Source organism: Schistocerca cancellata, chromosome 3, assembly GCF_023864275.1.
Source record: "Schistocerca cancellata isolate TAMUIC-IGC-003103 chromosome 3, iqSchCanc2.1, whole genome shotgun sequence".
Lineage (NCBI taxonomy): Eukaryota > Metazoa > Arthropoda > Insecta > Orthoptera > Acrididae > Schistocerca > Schistocerca cancellata.
The window spans coordinates 198,865,073-198,886,909 of NC_064628.1; the positions used below are offsets into that span (position 1 = coordinate 198,865,073).

General features: G+C 37.0%; 1 protein-coding gene across 1 annotated transcript in view; it reads right to left on the minus strand.

The window, feature by feature from the left end:
* Nucleotides 1–21,837, minus strand: part of LOC126176222 (glutamate receptor ionotropic, NMDA 2B) — a 922,500-nt gene that overhangs the window by 76,734 nt on the left and 823,929 nt on the right. Inside the window, exon 13 of the mRNA XM_049923366.1 lies at nucleotides 17,124–17,314. Within this exon, the coding sequence (XP_049779323.1) occupies nucleotides 17,124–17,314 (191 nt within the window). The remainder of the gene's footprint in view (nucleotides 1–17,123; nucleotides 17,315–21,837) is intronic.

Genomic DNA, 21,837 nt, shown 5'->3' on the forward strand with positions numbered 1-21,837 from the left:
ACTTTGTGTTATAATTAATAGAATTTTAAAAAACTAGTCATAGATTTAGGACTGTGAAGGAGATAAGAGTGTCTCCCTATTTATGTATGTTAGAGGATGAAATACGTTTAATCGCTCTCTATATCCAAGTAGTAGTTTAAACCTGTACAGTGTGATATTTGTATATTTCGGTGTGATCAAGGACAAGTAAAGAAAAAGTAGTTCTGAAATCTCTGATATGTTAAGGGATCAAGCTATTTTGTTTAAAGTGGTACGTGAAAAGTATACACACCAGACAAGGAATTTATTGAAACTTGGGACAAGACCAAGATTAGTGTCTACAGTGCACCATGAATAAACTAGGCTATTGATTAGAATAGTGAAAACAAGTTACTATTGACTTGAAATCTGGAGTCAGACTTTCAGTAACTAATAATTTAACACCATATGATAATGTTCAATAAGACTGCAAGTATTCTCATATGAGGAATTATGGGAATTATGGACCTGTCAACAGAATGATTGTACTGAATACCAGAAACTACTACAGATGATACTGTTATTGCTGAATGGAACTTTCACATTGCTGCAGAATGTGCACTTCTCAGTACCTTTGTGACTATAGAAAACATGATGTGATTTATTTCAAAGCCAGATCCTTAGATCACTCTATTTAGTCAGTGAGTTCAGAAAATAAACCTAAATCAGGATGGCCATGCTGTGAGCTGAAAATAGCCCTCTTCAGGAGTCAGTCAAACCACCTTTCAAGCTAAGTTAAGCTCATGTGGATGACTCTGTACAGCTGGTTCCATTACATCACTTCCTAAACACGGCTGCATTACATCATACAAAGATTCTAGCAATGTTTACAGAGTTAAAAATGTTACAGTATGCTGTTTTAACAACACATCAATGCACACCAGTTTTGGAAACACTACTGGAAACTAACAAAAAATTAACTACAAATGCTTGTATGAGAAGTTCCAACTGAAACTCTACCCATTGCTTCATTATTATACAAGAGAGAAAGCAAAATAGGAATCATAGTGTTCTGGTTACCTCTAACATAATAGTTCTATCAGTTATTAACAGATATTGTCTTTTGAAAGTTTCCATTTGGACTGGGGTGCAGTTGATGATACTAGTATTAAAGGAATTACTACAGAGAAACAACCAGAGAAGTCTTCGTGGTCAAAAAAGTGAGGAACAACCAGAGTCTTATCTTAAGTAGGAGCTATAATATTCACTTCCAGGAAGGAAAATCCAAGGAATCTGCATGCAGGTTGAGATTCATTGGTAAGATATAGGGAAGCTATAGTTACTGCACTAGCAAAATTGTTTATAAAAGACTTGTACAGTCATACTGGGATACTGCTGAAGTGAGCAGAAACTTCAAGAACATAAGGACACTATAAAAGGTGAAACTACATAAAGACCCTGTGGAGAGAATGGAAGTGGAGCAGGACTAAGAACAGCTCAACAATAGGCACATGAGCGACCCTTATTCCCATACTCTATCGGTGTATTTTCAACAAAATATACATACAGTAGAGCAAGAAAGTATCTTCCGCTATGCAGCTTTAAGTGATTTTAAGTGTGTAAATATAGATATAAATTCAGATCTATAGGAATGTAGGAAAAGTATATTCAGTTTAAAAAGGTAAACAGTAGATAGTCATTGGATTTCATCATTTTATTCAGGATTGTGGTGAGAACTTATGATGTGTACCTTTCATCCAGAAGTTTTAAAAAGAGCTAATGTACATTCAGTTCATTTAACAAAAACTAGAATAATAATAATAATAATAATAATAATAAAACAAAAAAAAGCTAATAAGTTATTTCCAATTTCAAGGTCAGATTATATATGTAGACTGTGCTTTGTTTATATCTGACACAGTGTATGCTGCCTATGGTGAAATTCATAGTAATTTTATTCATAATATTTTTGATGAGTCTTTTTGTGCTTTGCCATACACTCAAAATGGGTTGAAACAGCCCCACTGAATCTTAAAAAGGAAAGTGCTCAGAACAGCTTAATAATGCATACAGTTCCAGTATAAGCGCCCAAAATTTGCTGTACAAGACTTAATAGAGTGGATGAGCTACTACAAAGTATTCCCATACTTTGTCTTTGTACCCCCAATGCAGGGTGTTCACTTCAGCTGCAGTACCAGTTTTGGAAAACAGATAAATACCAAGTTTCTGGACTTAGTGGAAACCTTTCTTACAATTCCATATTGTTGCTTGCAGAAGAAATTCATGCTTCAGGAGTGAGAGTTCAGATGTTTGTCTCAACAGATGAGTTGCTGACAGACAAAAGCCATTATGTCCTTCTATTGCACAGATGTTGTCTGAACAGAAAGTAACAAATGAAGTACTGATTGACAATCGTCATTTATATTATTTTTATTGATAACATTTAAATAGTTTTGTAATGGGTGGTAGTTTGATCCAGGTCATCAGATTCTCATTCCTGGGGTAGTACATCTGGAGTTGGTCACATCAACCATCAACCAGAAGTCCGATCAAATTGTAAAATTGTAGTACTATGTAGGATTGCTAAAATTGAGGCAATGAAAGGAATATTAATGCTGGCGATGAGAAATAATTGTATGCATCACAAAAGTAAATGGGTTTGGTTAATCTACATTCCAGAGGGAAGGCGAGAGGCTCCCAGGACTTATCTGCAGTGATATACACTTCTCCCAAATCTATCTCCTCTCCAACCCCCATCGACCTATGCAATGGTAAGACAGTAATAAAACAAACAATTGCTTCTAGCAAGGTGAAGAGAAGAGCCATGTTAGTAAAAGTTAAAATTCCAAAAATGTAATGAACACCAGTTGGACTAATGGTAGTAAGATTAAATGAGAGAAACAATCAGGTCAGTAGCTGAGATGGCACAGTTGAATGTTCCCAAGGGCTCAGCATGTTGTGGGAGGCATTCCTCCCACAACCATCCCATTCCCAGTCCATTATAGTGAAAGTGTTAAAGATGGAACTAGGATCCACTTTTTTGAAGGAAGCATGAAAACCAGTTCAAACATTTATATTTTGTTTTATTTATTTATTTTTGTCATCTGCTAGTTTCAAGCCTAAGGAATCCTCAAGATTTTGCTTTCATCAGAGTGCTATAAGAAGGGGAACTCCTAAAATGTACAATAGGGTGAAATAGAAAAAGGGCCCAATTGTATTTAAAAGTAATTAAAAACAGAATAATAGAGGGATGACCATGGTGGCTTATGGAGGAGGTAGGGGCAAAGATCCACCTGGGCCTGCATACGGTGGTAGTCACTCCAAGCCACATTACCCTGACGTCATGTCAAAAGCAGTTTAAAACGTAAGATCTGAAAAAGATCAAGATTTTTTTCACATGAAATGAAGAACCAGTTGAACTGTTCATGTGTCATCCATCAATATTAGAGATAAAGAATCTGGAAGATCATGCTTGTCACGGAGAGACAAAAAGAGGGGGCATTCTACCAGGATGTGAGCTACCATCTGTAAGCCTCACAATATGGGGGTGACTCATTACATAGAATAAATCTATGGATTAATGTGTTACGGCAGTGCTGGAGCAACATAGGAGAACTGATTCCTTGCAGGAAGAATTGAAGGAGGAATGCTATGCAGCCATAGTCTCCTTCATAATGTGGAGTTGATTAGAGGGTGTAGTAGCCCACCAGATGTTGGTCCATCTCTTATCTGCACTTGCAAATCTGTGCCAGGGATTATTGAAACAGATGTTGGGCAAGTAATCACTTCTCTGGTCAACAGTCAGTAAAGTAAGCTCATTCCCATTGAAACTGTTGCAAAGAAAATCAGTACATGTGTAAAATTTTCAGAGACCTCACTGTTATGTATAGAGAAAGGTCACCATAGGAAATTGCTGAGCCACACTTACAGATTTTCAACACCTGCTTCAGAGACTGACAGTTGACTCTCAATACAATTAAATGGGGTGAACGGAAGCATCAGATTCCATCCATCTGCTTTGACCCCATGACGTAAGGGTGTTGTGTGTGATGTCATTACGGCTCAGAGTTTATGAGTTGGTTGTGTTTGTAGATGTCACCTTGTTGTGCTTGATGGCGCCCTGTGTGTCTGTGTGTGTGTGTGTGTGTGTGTATGTGTGTGTGTGTGTTTTTGGGATGGCCGACCTACTTTCCAGTGCCGAAATTTGTTGGTGGTACATAGTTGATTTTTTGGGGCTCTATTTTTCTTGAGTTATAATGTTTTGTGTATTTATTGTGTATTGAATGTGTTTTAATTTACGTATGGATGTTTGACTTTTGACTTTTTGATGTGTTGTGGTTTTGTTTTTGTTTTTCGTAGTTGTAGGTGTTGGATTTTTCGTATCAATAGTTATGGTTGACCTATATAGGTCAAAGGAAATGATTGATTCAAATTTTTGTAGTTTTATATGTAGGTATTGGTGTTTTGGTATTGTCAGCTGTGGTCAAGGGAAATTCTGTTTCAAATTTTCGTAGTTTTTGCTGTAGGCGTCGTTGTTTTGGTATCGTAAGCTGCAGCTGAGCTATGGAGGTCAAGGGAAGTGTCCGGTTCCTGTAGATTTATTTATTTATTTTTTGTTGTTGTAATTATTGTGTTTTGGTCATCATTTTGTGTGTTTTGGGATCGTGGTGTGTGTGTTTTTTTTTTTACTGCTATATTTAGCTTGTCCCCCTCCTAAAGTCCCCAATTTCCTGCGGTTGTCCCATTAGTTTGATTATATTTTTGGAGGGAGATGTTACTGTCTTATTTGTACGTATTTTCGTGTTTGTTGCCATGTGTATATAGTAACATCATAGGCACCATATTGGAGATGCTTAGAATAGCCATTCCATCAAATTGTCTGCCCCGATAGCTGAATGGTCAGCGTGACAGACTGTCATCCTAAGGGTCCCAGGTTCGATTCCCGGCTGAGACGGGGATTTTCTCCACTCAGGGACTGGGTGTTGTGTTGTCTTCATCATCATTTCATCCCAATCTGGCGCACAGGTCACCCAATATGGTGACGAATGTAATAAGTCCTGCATCAAGGCGGCTGGATCTGTCTCGTATGGGACCTCCCGGCCAATGATGCCAAATGCTCATTTCATTTTTTTTTCCATCATATTGATGACATCATGGGTCAAAGCAGACAGGTGGAAGTGGACACTTTCGTACTCCCATTAAATATAGTTTTACAATAGAGTAAATCTATCCTGGACTCTTGACTATAAGCCATAAAGTAAGTTAGTGCCACAAAATGTTCAGTAGTTACCATCTAGAGTGACTCAAAGTAAACCAGATACATCCAGTTGTTGGGAAACAGATTTCAGGCTGTGATTCAATGGATTTCATGGAAACTGTAATGCATCTACAAAGGATGCACTTATACAATCATCTTTCAACATATTCTTAAAACCTGTTCCTCTGTCTGATATCCTTACCAAGCAGGATGAGCAGAGCAAACAGTGAAGACCTACAGACGTATTGTGAGTATCCAAGAATGTAGCTTTTGAGTAACATTCATAGACATAACTACGGAGTGTGATTCCTTCTACACAAGTCTTTTGGGTAAGGTAGTGACACTGATAATACTGTATACACTCTGTTGTATGGGGTGTTCCAAACAATTAAAGTCAAAATTATGATAGAGGATTCTAAACGGAGCATTTTGAGTTAACGAACTAATGGCCAGAAATTATGATATAATTTATTGACACAATTGAACTCTGGTGTCAGAATAATTTAGCGCCATTGCGACTGATGCATTCTGGTTCAAGCTGCCAGAGTTGGCAGTCATGTGTGTGTGAGGCGTGCTTGCATGTGTGAATGAATGTGTGCATTTTTCTTTCTTTCCCTGACAAAGGTTGTGACAACAAGCTTACATGTAAGTGTCTTTTAAATGTGTCTATCTTCAACTTAATGTGTCACTTTACAGTAAGTAGTGATCTATCTTTTCCTACATTGTTGTTATCCATCAGTGCTCTTCAAAATGTATTCTTTGAAGCGTGCATTTCAGATCTCCTTAATTTATATCACACAAACAATTATTTCTTATGAATTGTACCCAACTCTCTATACCTTGTACAGTCCAGTTACTCTCAAGATTCTGCCCAGTGTAATAACTTTCTTACATGTAAGAAGCCAATTTTTACAAGATTATTTCTCTGCAGATTAATTTTGCTCTCCAGGCAATGCATCCTGCTGCACCATAACTTAAATGCTAGTCTGCAAATTCCAATAATGAGTAATACTCTGTCTTCATCAGCCAGCCATAACTCGTAAACAATGGAAAATTCAACTGTGGACATTGTAAGATGTGAGGTCTGCCAGTTATGCAAAACACCGTTTTTCTCAGTATGCAAACATGTTTCAGCACCACTGTGCCATCATCAGTTGGTTTCCATTTTATTTATTCTGTAATGTGAACATTTTTATTAAATAATTACTAAATTATGTGGATGTTTAGTTGAAACAATAGTTCATTTCTTTTTGTTAATACCTTTACACTTGGTGTGTATGATTTTTCCGGATCACTTGTGTATTATTTATTACAGGTAGCTTGTGATCTGCAAGCAAACAATGTTGATGAGAAATTTTGCTGGGAGTTAACCTATCGTCTAGAATGTAATTTAGTTTGTTGCAATATTTCATGCCTATATTAGTTTTTACTTGCGTTTCCATGTGGAAAGCCCTTTTATTCTCTGCATAATTTTCTCTTCAGCAAAACAGTGTGATTGTGGTTGTTGTGTGTCCCAGCCCAGTCAGTGTTCAGTTGTTTACCAGAGAGTTCGGCTCCAAATTTGAATTTTGTTTACATTTTATCTTTGCGTGTGTGTGTGTGTATGCTTCTTAACTGTTTGTGTTGTCTTTTACATGGTGTTCCTTTTGTGCAGCGTTAATAGTGAGTCTTTGCAGATTGTAGTGTATCCATTTGTGTGTGTGTGTGTGTGTGTGTGTAACTTTTGTTTGTATGAAGCTGGTATCTGTACAGATGTCATTGGTGATCTTGCAGCTCTCGAAGAATGAAGTTATAATGAAATCTAGACCTTTTGCTGCTTACAGGCATTGATAAATATCAACAGGGACAGTTGAAAAATGTGTGCCCCAACTGGGATTCGAACCTGGGGCACACATTTTTCAACAGTCCCTGTTGATATTTATCAATACCTGTAAGCAGCGAAAGGTTTAAATTTCATTATAACTTCTTTTATCTGTTTGTGTTGTCTTTTTTGTGAAGTTCCTTTAATGTGTTAAATAGTGCATCCTTACAGAGTGGAGTGTATTCATTTAAGACCTGTTTTCCTTCTGCTATTGCCTTCTGTATGTGAAAGTGTTCCTCAATAGTCAGTTTGCTGTATAGGCTGTGGCTGGGTTTTAGTATTTTTAAGTCTGTTTCTGCTGTAATTGGCTGGTGATTGTGGGCTACAAGTTGGTCAGCTAATATGGGGAATACAGAAGTGTCTGATTCCACCCCTATGCTTTGACCCGTGACGTCATCAGTATGGCTGAAATGGCTATTCTAAGCATCTCCAATATGGTGCCTATGATTTCACTACATACACACAGCAAAAAACATGAAAATATCTATAAATAAGACAATAACATCTCCCTCCAAATATACACTCAAACTAATGGGACAACCGTGGGAAATGGGGGGTTGTAGGGAGGGGCAAGCTAAATATGGCAGTAAAAAAAAACCACACACCATGATCCCGAAACACACACACTCACACACTCACTCACACACACACACACACACACACACACACACACACACACACATACAAAAAATTGCAAAATCTACAGGAATCGAACACTTCCCTTGACCTATATAGGTCAACGGCAGCTGACGATACCAAAACACCGATGTCTACAGCAAAATCTACAGAAATTGGAATGAGACATTTCCCTCAACCACAGCTGATGGTACCAAAACACCTATCCCTACACATAAAATAATAAAATTGGAACTGGTCAATTCCATTGACATATATATGTCAACTGTAACTACTGAAGTAAAAAAACCAATGCCAACAACTACGAAAAACAAAACCAAATCCACAACACCTCAAAAATTAAAAACTCAAACATCCCTACGTAAATTAAAACACATTCAATACACAATACCTATCGGAGCTGTCGTTTTTTAAAGCGCGGAGATGTTCTGAATATCTGGTTTTGAAGCTTCTGCATGTTTGTCCTATGTACATTGAGTGACAAGTGTTGCATGTGAATTCATATATTCCTGATCTGCTAAGATTTTCGAAGGGTGTTTCTTGTGTTCTGATCTTTTTCTGTGTTGTGTTCTCTGTCCTGTGTCCTATTTGGAGTCCCTGTTTCTTTAATATGTTGCCTATTCTGTGAACAATCTTGTTATTGTAGGTGAGTATGTGCCATTTCGTTTTGTGTGTGTGTTGTTGCTGTGTTGTGTCTTGTAGTTGTCACTGTTTGTGTATTGTGTTGTACTGTATTGCATGAGGAATTGTGTGTGTGTGTGTGTGTGTGTGTGTGTGTGTGTGTGTGTGCTGTGTGGTATGTTCATTTTTGTACTGTTTACATATTTTTTGATTTAACTGTCGACCATATGGGTATCATAACATTTTTCTACTTCTATTTTTTTTATTGTGTTTAGTTCTAGTGTGTAGTTTTGTTTGTTCATGGGTGTTCTGTTGATTGCTTATGTGTCAGTGGGTTGTTCGATGGGTTGTGAATGGTGGTGCTTGTGGCTGTTGGTTTCCTGAATATTGTGAAGTTGTGTGTGTTGTTTGTTTTATGTATGGGAAGCTCTAGAAAATGTAGTGTGTTGTTAGTTTCTGTTTATAATGTGAAGCTAATTTTTGGGTGTAAGTTGTTTATTTCATTGTGTAGCTGTTCTGTGTGGATGTGGTTCATCAATCAGACATATTATGTCATCGACATAACAGTACCAGCATATAACTTTGTAGTTTTTTGCTTTTATTATGTGTCTGAAGTTCATGTTCTACTGGTTGTTCATAAATATATTAGCTAGGACACCACTAATTGGTGATCCCATTGGCAGTCCTTCATGTTGAGAATAAAATTCTTTGTTGAACACAAAATAATTTTGTGATGTTATGGTCTTGAGTATGCTTGTTATTTCATTGATGTGTGTGTCTGGAGTGTTTCCTTGTTGTTTTAATCTTTGTGTGATGATGCTGATTGTTTCAGTTATTGGAATACAAGTGTGTATTAATGTGACGTTGAATGATATGAGAGTTGCAGTGTCTGGTATGTGAATGTTCTTGATTCTGTCGATTAACTCCTTTGAGTTTTCCAGGTTCCTGTTGCTATCAAAAGTCTACAATTTTTTTAGTAGTGTGTGTGTCTGTTGGGTCAGGTGGTAGGATGGAGCATTTCGGATGTTAATGACAGGCCTTAATGTGATATTATCCTTGTGAACCTTTGGTAGGGAATTTAGGGTGGGTGCTTTTGGATTTTTCTGTGTCATACTCTTTACCTGGCCTTTTTAGAATGTATTTTTGATGTTTTTCAGTGTCTGTTGAATGTTTTTCTGGTACCTTGACTTTGAGAAAATCTAGTGTTTTCTCTACGTATTCTTTTTCATCCATAATTACAGTAATATTCCCTTTGTCAGTTTTTGTTACTATGGCATTGTTCTGTTTTAATTTTTGTTTTAGCTTGTTAGCTGTGATTTTCTCTGATGTTTTATGATTGGAAATAATTTTGGATTTGTGTGTTCTGATTATCTGTGTTATTTCTGCAGCTGGCGGACCTCACATCCTACAAATTTAACTGCAAAGACGATCAACACAAGGAGCTGCAAATCCAAATGATGAACAACTGTGGACATATCTGAGATGTCAGTGTATTATTTTACAAGGTAGTTGATGTGATAAGCATATGTATTTTTATTAAACATGTGGCTTACATATATGGCTGACACACATTTACCATTCAAGACCTCATTCCACATGAAATATTCTTTACTGCCATAGTTCTTTATCCTCTACCATCAGTATAATTTTGACCCTAAAGATTTGGAACACCTTACAGGGATGAAAGAGAAGTGACAAAGAGAGAGAAAGGTGGACGGGGTGGGTAGAAGAAGAAAACAGTTCAATAGGATTCTGGTGTGGAGCTTGCTTGGCTTCTATGAAACAGGAACTTCTTCTTCATCTTGCTTAATAACATTCCATTTTTGTACATAAAATACTATATTTCTAAAACAGCTGTCATTTTATAGTTTGGTATGTGAATACCAAAAACATGTAGCAAAATTAATGCTTCACCTGAGGATGTTAATGGTGGCAGTTTCCTAATGTGCTCTTTCGACTATTCTCTGAAAATCCTTGAAAACTACTATGGCTACTACTACTTCTAATAACAATAATAATACTAATGACACCTAGAATGACCCACATGAGTGAAGTTCTGGAGATTCACCAAAGTATGTAGCCCACATGACAAATGGCAATAGTGCGAAATTATGCAGTTGGACTATTGAGACTCTTCCTCATACACCACACTCTTTATGTCGGTCACTGATTTAACTCAACTTGTTTAAGATTTGAAGAATTCTTCTGGGTAAAACAATGAAATGCGTACATGGAAAAAAAAATGATGATGATGACAATAGTGCTCTCCATCCTGATTTAGATTTTCTGTACTTTTCTGAGTGACTCAGACATGAATGATTCCATGAATAAGTTCCTTACTGGCCTATGTCTAACAGAAGCACGTATTGCTATTTGCTAGCTGTCAAATCAGTGTTAAATTGTAATGTGGAAAAAAACTGGCACATAAGAAAAGTTATTTGTGGGTAACAGACTAGGTTTGTAAAATGTTATGAAGAAATTGTTATTGACTCTTTTTTAGAGAAATTTTCCGTAGCTTAATCAGGAGTAAATGTCTGCACTACTTTGATTAATTTTTCTTACTCTGTTTTCATGTTGGTTTCCTCATAACTGTGACAATATTACAACTATTATTACATGTTATTTTTAATGGGTAGCATTCCTGTTGTATTATAATTATAATTATTATTTAATAAGATACTAGGAAGAGATTCTCAATTTATGACCTTTATACACATGCATAAATCTTTCACTTAATAGCAGTTTCTAGAACTATTTAAAACTATGTGGTTTCTCTAAAACAAAATTCAGAACCATTTCTGTCAGATTTAAGTAAAATTTTGAGTACCTTTTCAGTTTTGTGTGGATTAATCTGTAATTGTGTGTAAAAGTTAGCTGAGTAGTTAATATGCTCCCAATATATGCAACCAATGTGGAAAATGACAGCAGTGCAAAACTGTGCAGTTTGGATCTTCCTCATACACCACTTATTATGTCCATCACTTGTTTAACTCAGCTTATATTTTAAGCAGACCTTATTAGAACACTTAACAGTAGGATGAAATTGTAGTAAGCTTGTATGTAAACAATTGAAGATGCGAGACAATTCAAAACATGCTGTGTAACAAAAAGTAATTAAAATTGAAATGAGATTGGAATGATGCTCATGAAGTATTTCTCATTTGTGAGTGAAGATGAAAGTTGTCATCCTGCAAGCAAAATATGCCCAGGAAGATGGAGTATGAAGTTTATCTTTTTAGACACTTATAGTTAAGGTAACTGTTGATGTTTAATTGATGACAACATCAGCTATATTTCCGAACATTATGCATTATGAGAAAAGTGTAAGATATTTACTGCAAGAAACCACACTTTGCATTTTAAGTATACATTTTTAAATATTTCCCCATGGAAGAAGCAATACCATATCTTGTAATGAATCACAGTTTCTTTTTATATACTATGGATGGCTCACAGAAAATACTTAGATCTATAAGCAGTTTTTATTTTATTTTGCATGCAGTCTATTACTGTGTGGCTACTGATAAACAATCACAATAAACTCCAAGTTTGGTGCTAAATGAAATTACTTCCACCTTGAAGTTAGGGCATGTACAACTCACTTGTTAATTAAGGAAATACAAACTGTTCATTAACAGATAAAATTATCAATTTATGGATAAATAACTTACAACATGCACTATAGTTCCTATTAGCCAGAAAAGAAAAATGGAACAGCAAAAAAGTTCTGATGTTCCAGTATCTGGCATCTTCAATCAAATTTCTTAGGATTACTCATTAAAAAAATCATTAAGCACTTGAAGAAATCTGAAAACACAATCCAAAGATATTTAAAAAAAGCTATAAACATAGCATAAATGGTGCTGGAATGAAGATAGGCAATAATTATAACTAATGTGTGATTTAATTACATTTATCTTTATAAAAAAATATGTTGTTTACAGTGCCTTAAATGTTATGAGCCTCAAGCTGGATACTTTATTTGTACCCTTGCATTGCATGTGCAAGTACATGCCAGTGTCATCAAATCTTAATACTCAAGCTCAAGCATGAAAATATGTACACCACCCAGTATCACTACATGCTAGTACTATTTTGTATCATAATGTACGTGTTCATATTTCTTGATTAGCACATTTTTCTCCTATAATGTCTGACAAACAAGCAATTAAAATCAAGTAAATTGTTAGTTCAGAAATGAATGTAACAGATGAACTGCTTCCAGTATCTGAAAAGAGTGTGACACCAGCTAAAGTGTACCAATACCTGGAAGTTAAAGAAATATATCAAAATTGGCAAATGCTACAACTAATATGTGAGTGGATTACTCTACAAAATTGAAATAGGAAAGTGACTCTTATTATAGTTACATACTGAAGAGTTTTAACAAATCTGTCATTATAAAAGTCTGCTAAAATATCTTTGATGGAGTATGGTGTAATTGTTGCAACAAGAGCCGTAATGGCTACATGAAAGTTGAACTACATATTAGTAATGTTTTTCCCTTATGTGTTTACCTCCATCTCAGATTTCTGTCTGAATTATACAGAACATCTGTATACATTTTTCTTTTTTATTTCAAAATCAGTGGGGAAAAGGAAGTGATAGTGTATTTGTTTCTCTCAGGAATTTTCTGTTCAAAATTACATTGTTGTGACACTAAATTCTAACTGTCCTATCTTTTCTTGCATGGAAAATAGCATGTAACTTCAGAACAAAGATGCTGCACTGGTTAGTTGTAATGATATCTCCTGGCCAGTACAATTGCTGGCACTAGATCTGCATCTTGCGGACTGCCTAAATGCTGGGCTACAGGTACTTCTCTTCGAGAGGCACCAGCTTTCTGGTAAGCTGCATGCACACCATCAATAGTAGCACTGTGATCTTGGACCATTTCTCCACCTCTGATCACTAACTATGTAAAATTAAAACTATCTGCTTCTTCTACACTTCATGGTTTAGTCACTTGTACCTGTTAAATCTTCACTTTTCACAGCCACCTCATTCTATGTCTTCTTACATCCTTTCTTCCTATTGGCTAGTAATGTGTAGTCTGAGGTGGGATTCTCTCCATGATCATTCCTTGTAGGTGATGCTTCCACAATGTTTTACTTTCTTCAGTGTTTTCATCAATATTATAAATATCTAGTTGATTGCTAATATACTCATTTCTTATATGGTCTTCCCTGGTAGCATCTCCAACTTTCCAAAGAAATCTTGTTATTGTTGTTTGTAGATTATCTTTACTACATTTTTAGGGGTCTGTGACTCATTTTCAAATAACAATGCAGGGGTAGCCATGGTTTTATAAAATCTTAATTTTGTTTTTGAATGTTTTGTTTATCATACTGCATATTGATTGATATTTGTTAATATAATTTTCTACATTCTTGTCCATATCACAGCTTATGTCACATACTAAAAAATTAAAAATGGGGACCTGCTCAAATGGAGTATTATCTGCTATTATTTTTGAGCAGGTGGGGTATTTCCCATGTTGAGCTGTGATGTTATTTAAGCTCTTCTAGGTTGTTAGTCCCTAATTTTCCTCTTTAACTCACTTTTTGTGATCCCTCTGCTGCAATATTTTTTCTGGAGTTACTCGGATGGCTCATTACTATTGAAAGGAAGTATTGTGTCCCTATAATGGAGAATTTACGATGTGTGTGCGTATAAGCATTATCCATAGCATCATTGTCCACAGTAAAAAATACTTTCACAAAAAACTGACAGTTTTGCACGCTGAAGCTGTGGATCTACCTAATTTTTAGTAGAGTCTCAAACACACTACTGATCAGCTCTCCAGGTAAGGATGATTGTTTTTGAATGAAAGCATTTTTATTTAGGTGGTTGTCATTCTAACAAGAAAGTGTGAACAAAAGCTGTTTGTACTCATTTTCTTATTCAAACTCTTTTGCCAATTTAATTTTGCATGTTACTGCCCATCATCTGTGGCTAGAGTACATACATTGAGGAGCCAAAACATCACAACCACTGCCCACAGCAAGATTGAGTGCCGTCAGGTGCTGTTTTGGGCAAGTGACACAGTAAGGAAAGTATATAAATGGAGCATACATGACTGGAAAACATTGTTTCAGACACAAATTAAAACAGTTCCACTCCATTAGTCTCATCACAGTTTTTGGGTTTCTTTTCCTTGATCATTGGGCAAACTTCAGAACTAGATACTCCCATCCAAGCTTCCCAACTGGAATTGCATCTGCCTCAGTCCTAGAGCTTGTTAGCATATTTGGCTGCAAAGATCTAAGTCCTACAACAGCCTGCCTTGCTCTCACAATTTGAGAAAAAAAAAGATACAAAAAATATTTTGTGACAATATGAGTTGAAAGTTTCAAAAAGGGCATGTTGTTATGGCCTGACACCTGTGTATGAGCACCTTGTAAGTGGGTAAGATGGTAGGCTGTTTGTGTGCTGCTCTTATGAGCATCTACAGAAAGTGGTTGCTGGAGGATGAAATCTCAAATAATTGAAGAACTTGGGGTATGGAGCCGTGTCCCTTCTTGAGAAGCCCAATAGATGGTTGATCTGATGGTAGGCACAGTGCTTTGAAGGGCACTGTGTGTTCCCATGTTGAGCCAATGACATCATCAGTTATGACTGGAGTGGGCAGTGGGCATGGGACCATCAAAATTGGGCCATAGAGCAATGGGAACATGTTTTCTTACAAGAAAGATGATGTTTCTTAACATACCAGACTGATGGATGCAGCTTGATATGCCACTGTAATCAGGTGGATAGCTGCTTGAGACAATCACTGTGCCACAGATGTAGGCCAGTGAGCATGGCAGTCACATGCTACAGGGACGTTCAACTGGGCTTCTGGCACCTGTGGTATTAATCAAAGGAACCATGAAAGCTGCAGGCTATGTGAACACTATTGTGGACCACCTGCCTTTTCTTCATATTTGATGTCTTCTCCAATGGCCACACCAGCTTCCATCAGGATAACAGTATGAACCAAAAGGCCAGAATTGTGCCAAAGTGGTTTTAGGTGTGTGACAGTGACTGCACATCAATGTATTAGCCACCATATTCATATGGTTTGAACCCAATATAACATATGTGGGACACTATCAGCTGCCAGCTCCTAGCCAACAGACTCTCATTTCATAACATATGGCAGTTGCACTACTTGTGCACAGACAGCTTGTGCCACACACTTCTCAAAACCCACCAAGGACTTGTCAAATCCACACCACACAAAATTGCTTCTGTATTATATGCCTAAGTTGGATCTGTATGCTATTGAGCAAGCAGTCATAATGTTTTGGCTCATCATATATAGTTAATGGGACTTGTAAAATGCATCATCTATATAGTCTCTTATTGTAAGTTCTTTTGAACACCTTCTTTTATACTGCTATAGGAAACAACCTGCCACAAAGTGATTGGGTTATTCATGTTATGGCTTGTGTGTACCAAAATAACCATTGTGCTAAGAAAAGAACCATTGACATTGTCACCTCTCTCTATATGTAAATGCAAACAATGAATTGAAATTTGAAAAGTGACAATGTAGGTCAGCATGGACTATGTAGATATGAGAATAATGAAACACGTGGAATGTGTTTTAACGAGCACCTGCTACCACTGCTTGTCAATATGAAAAAGAAAGTTTTGTTTTATTTTGAATGAGTTTAGCCTTTCCATCTGATGGCCAGCAGCTATAGCTAGGTAGCACTGTAAAAACTGTTAATGAGTAGCTGGCCATCCTAAATCTGCACCGGTGGTGATTTGTGTAGTTATAGCATTTTGGTAGAATTAGTGCAATATGAAACTGAAACTATCTTGTAATCATTCAGTAAATCCTTAAAATAGCAGCTTCAGATTTTGCAGTTAGAAGTCTTACTGGGAAGTAAGACTAAGTGGACAAGTTGCCAAAAGATTCCAGATAATTTTTTGCTTAGTTCTCAGCCTCTCAGTTTGCTTTATGACATTCTCCATCTCATCATATTTTGTATTTAGTTTTTCATTTAAAACACCTGCTATAAAGTTAATTTGCTTAGTGTATTTTATTATTTGACCTTTCCTCTAAATCTTACCCTATATTTTACTTTCCTTTGAATAGTTAAGCAGATGTGTCATTAACTTGTTCCCCATTCTTCTGAGGTTTTATCACAGATATGTTTCCTATCATATCCTTTTACACTTCTCCATTTCATACTTTACCTTTCCCATTAATTTTTAAAATGTTTATTACAAAATCTCACTTTCATCATAATATTTGACACCAGTAAAGTTCTTTAGTTAAATTTCATGTTTAGTTTCCTTTATATTATCCTTCATCACTTAAAGCATAAACTGTTATGTGCTTTTTACCCTACCAATTATGATCAACAGTTTTCTGGTTCTGGTGTTTTCTTTCATAATTTTGGGTATCAAATTAACTGAAAATAAGCAATAATTTAATGAGCTCTAAACCTGTTGTACAGATGTATATGCTGATTTCCTCTAACAACCATACATGTATATTAGAGGGAGTTGGTAAAGAGGTGGGTTTTTTAAACAATTTTAAATATCTGAAGCATGCACATGTCTGTAAAGAACAATTACAATACTGTATGGTACTATTGGTCTAGAGAAAGCATGTAAATTATTAAAAACATGTAAGTCCACAGCAGATGATCATCTTCAGCTTCCACAGAATATATAGATACCTATTTTGAAAATATTTGTGTTAATCATTACATAACTTCAGAATAAATAGCAGAGCGAATCATTCTCTGTGAAAGTGTGTGATGAGTGAGATAAAAAAGTGAGACAACAAACCTTTGACTGGGTTTGATCCCTCTGGATTCCAGCTCCTTTTGAAGTTGCCTGATTTTTAGACGGGCTAAGTCGAGTTCGTGTTTGACCTTCCAGAGGTGCGTGTCACAGAGCGGATCTGAACAGCGATGATGTCTTAGCAGGTCCTGAGCTTCATAGACTGCTCCGCGGAAGGTCAGTGATTTGCCCATACTCTAGGAAGTGAAAGTAATGTGCAAAATGACATTTATTTCAGTTTTTATGTATCAGTCACATGGATGGAATACATATGGTATGCTGAGACTTAGTGAGGTTATACTTTTGGCACAATACAGCTGGTGTGTAGGGATTTCAGAAAGTAAGTTACACATGTCTCCCTTGCTAAGAGTACTGTGCAACAAAAGTGGTGCACTGCCAGGAGAGAGTAAATGTTTTGGGTTACCTGCAAATGCAGTTTTGCTACAGGTGGATAATAGTTGCATCCCAGTTCGCAATTGAAATTCCACTGCATGTGGGAAAATACTTTGAAGCTGCAGTAAGCAGGGCAGTACGATTCTTATGGGGAAAACATCTTAATTTCACATAGGTTCACAGGGAAATACTAGTGGCATGTGGAACAGCTGCAAAGCTGTGTCCAGTCACAGTGAAATAATGCCATCAATTTTGTGAAGGCCCCACAGATGCTGGTGATGCTGATTGGGAAGAAGACCATCTACATTGACCAGAGACAATAATTTCCAGGCGGTCTTTTCATCATCTGGGGGCAAAGAGATTTTCCAACAATGAAGATATCCATACAACAAATCTTGAATGGCACAATGGCCAAGGAGCAGATTTCAGTTGCTGAGAGATTGAATGATTGGTAGGATCTTCCAACCATTGTTTACAACAACTTGGTGACTATGTATGAAAACAACGTCATGTATCTGTTCCACTTTAAAGTGTAGTGCAACATTAAGTAAAAGTTACTTGGCCCGTCATAATAATGTGTAACTTACTTCTTGAAGTCGTCTCCTGTACAGGCTAATAAATTGCAGTCTAGTGATTCATACAGAATATAAAATTAATTTGTTACCAACTAAGAATAACTGCTTCTGTCCAAAACATTATAAATATAAGCTTGTGCATGTAAATGGTTGCTCACTGTACAGTTCATAGATTCAAACACCATGATTTGCGCTACTTTCAGGCAATTTCTAAACCATTTTATAAAAAGTGCAGTAAGGCCTATTGTTGTTTTTTTTTGACATGTATCAGTATTTCATAATGTTAGCTAACAAAAAATATGCAAGTGGAAACATAACAGTCCGAAACCATATTTTTTTGTTAGGGGACACGACCACCTGTGACAATCGCAAACATTGAAGTGCAGACAACATAACATTGGCAAGCCATTGTACAACAGCATACTTGAATGCATTGCCAAACACGTTCATACAGCCTAGCACATAAGGGAAGCCAGTAACATAGACAAAAGTCACACGTCAATCTATACTGAAGGGTCGATTTTACAATCAAATTTATCTTTATGATGATGACTTGACATGTAACGGGAATGATATCCCTGCAGTTTGTCCAGGAGACATCATTGGCGCCTAGTAACATACACCCAAGCATATAATATCGTTGCTGGCAAGGACAATACGTACGCAGACCCAATATCTGTCCAAAATGTCACAGAGAATTTCTCCCCTCTCCCCTAAACCTCTACGCTTCAAAAACTTTGTCCTGCTATTTCCTAGATGGGACTACGTTAATGAGTGTAAGAACCCAGATGTATGGACAACAGGACAATGTGAAACCTCGACAGCAACTAACCTTTTTTTGCAGAGGTGACAGTAGACCAGTTGGTCCTAGCCTTTCTGAGACTTTACCCCTGAGTGCAATCAAATATTTATTACTAACACACCCACCCCACTCGTCCCCCTATCCCCACACCGTCACCAGTATTAATGCCTAACTAAGCTTTAGAATGAAAAAGAATATTCTTTGAACACTTTCATTTTTAAAATGAAGGAAGGTAAATGAATTTAGTTATTGTATTAAACTATGGACTAATTAGTTAGCGTGACAACTGGTATGTAACAACCTTTTCTCTTTTTTGAATTATGTTTGTTGTTGTTTTTCAGAAAAAGAGCTAACTTTCGATAATGGGGATAGACACCTGTTACAAAACATGCCTCCTCTGCAACTCTCCTCTCTCAAGCGGTACTTGCTTCACCCAAACCCTGCAACCCCATATAAAATCAACCAAACTGAAATAGTTGCATTGTTGTTAGGCCTACATGTTTGTCGGACTCCATACTTCTGAACTGGCAGAAATTGGAAGACTTCTCTTTGTCTTATCACTGCCACTAATTACAGTAGTAATAACAATAACAATAGTAACAATGGCAATCGGTACGCAAGCGACAGCATGCGCACTCTAATATGTTCCCAAAATGCCGCGCATAAAAACGGGATTCTTCCGGGGCTCATACCTCGAGTCAAATGTGTCGGATAAGCCTTAGGCTAGGGAACAGTTCTATACGCAAAACAAGGATCGTCTTAGTATCGCTATGCTACAGTACGGAGTCAAAGTATGTAGACACTTCCTCCTGCTTAGGCAAATGGAGCGAATCGGTTGGTTCCTTTTTGCCTTTGGTGTCGCTTACTGTGGGACTTAAGAGGCTTATGCAGGCACCACCAGTTTATGGGCTGTTTGTTAAAAATTCACCTAAAAACGTTTTAACAATTTTTGTGTGCCAAAACAAAGACGTGGATTCCAAGATGGCTATGCACAGCAAGTGGCTCAAATTTTTTACGATATAGCACTAAGATACCGATATCGAGCAACCTTGAAAATTTTCTTAATATGTTTAACCGTTTCTGAGATACAGAGGTTCACAGTTACCCTACTTGTACAGGTAAAACACGCACGTAAAATCCGGAATGAGGCGAAAACGAAGTCTGTAAAGTGACGTAGCAAGGAGAGATACGCTGCCAAGTGACTCCATTATCATCAGAAGGGTTCTGGGAACCCCATGCTGCAGTACTGAAGCACAAGCAAAATTTTTGTTCACGTATAATCCAGTTGGAGATGTAAAATCAGTTTTACGTTGTTTCAGTTTCACGTAAGCTATCAAAATTTTACAGACCCATAAAGTTCTTTTCATATGAGTGATATGCTCTGCTGTGGCAGGGAAAAGAAGGGAACCAGCGGAAAAATGCTCCTTTCGGAGCACAAAAAAGGCGAATGTGCTCCTGTATAAAATTTCGAGGAAATTTTTTTTAAAGTGCTGGGGAAGGCAGAATGAGGCAGCTGGCATCACACTTTTCAGCCAGAGTCAAAAACAGGGGCATGTTTGCCATTTTTGTGGTCCGATAAGAGCATTTTTCGGCTGGTTGGAATGTGAATAGTCATAGGACTAGTATAGCAATAAGAATAGCAACAGTACGGTCATAGTAATAATAAATGTGTGTAGCGGGTGGGCTGTGTGGCAAATATGATGTTCATACTTTCGTTTCACATGCTATAACCTCCACAGCGTCGTGTCACACATTAGTGTTAGTATTTAAGGAAAAAAATCATTGGGGACTTACGTAATCAGTATTATTGCCTTGTGAAATAGTGATAATCAGTACACTCCCAATTCTTTAAAGAAACGGAGTTCCTTTGACGTTGAAGGTGTGAAAAAGTTTGGATAAGTTGTGAAATTATGCTTAAAGGTTGTTGTAAGTCGCGAAATGTTCTCATTATGAAACACCACATAAATATAGTCTGGCTAATTTACTCTCTGTTTTAAGCAAAAGCCAGTTTTTCACGCATATCGATGTTTATGACGTTATTTCTCTTGAACTATGTGTCATACAGTGATATAATTTTGCACGTACATGCAGCTGTACCATATGGATACTGTCTGCAAATTGCGTTGCGAATAAAGTCTGTAGCAAAGAAGTAATAAATTAAAATGTTATGTCTGATGCTTCCGTTCTACAACGAAAATGTAGTAGCGCAAGTGATAAACTTTTCTCCTTTTATCATTTTGTGGGAATGTCAGCAAGAGAAAGTTTCGAAATTACGTGTAAATCTTGTTGAAAATCGGTAAGTGCTCACATTCTCATATACTGGATGAATAAAGTCTGGGTAACTGCATGCCGTCAGTCACGCTGCCTCAAGACGAACGCACAGTTTGTAACTGTAATATTGTCTTATTGTGTTGAATTTTTAACACAAGATTATACCCGTCAGGGGTTATTTCCTTCCAGTTGGGTACCAATGCAGTAGTGCTTAAATTATTGGTGGCGGAACCATAATTTCTTATAACCAATATAATAAAACCAAAACATTTAATATGAGCAATAGGTGCTACCATCTGTCCCCGTAGCAGTGTCACCTTGCTCTCTAACTCTGATCGATACACATCAGCCAAGTCGAAAATCTTCGTGACTATGACGTCATGTTTTCAGTTGCTGCTAGCCGCAACTGCAGCATGTCCCTGCCCACCGCATCACGCTGGTCATTCCTTGTTACGTCCACTGGTGCCGGTGCAGCTGCAAATAATAGTTATGTTACGATTTAATACACGTGTAGTATTTTAAATATCTAGTGCCGATTTGTTCCACGGAGTTAGAAAAAATAATGCTGGAAGGCCGTTTTTCAGTTTCCCTATATGTCCATCCACTTTTGCAATCAATCCTGTAGTGTTACACACCTTATTAAGACGTTTCAGCCTTTTAATTTTGATCTGGTGACCAA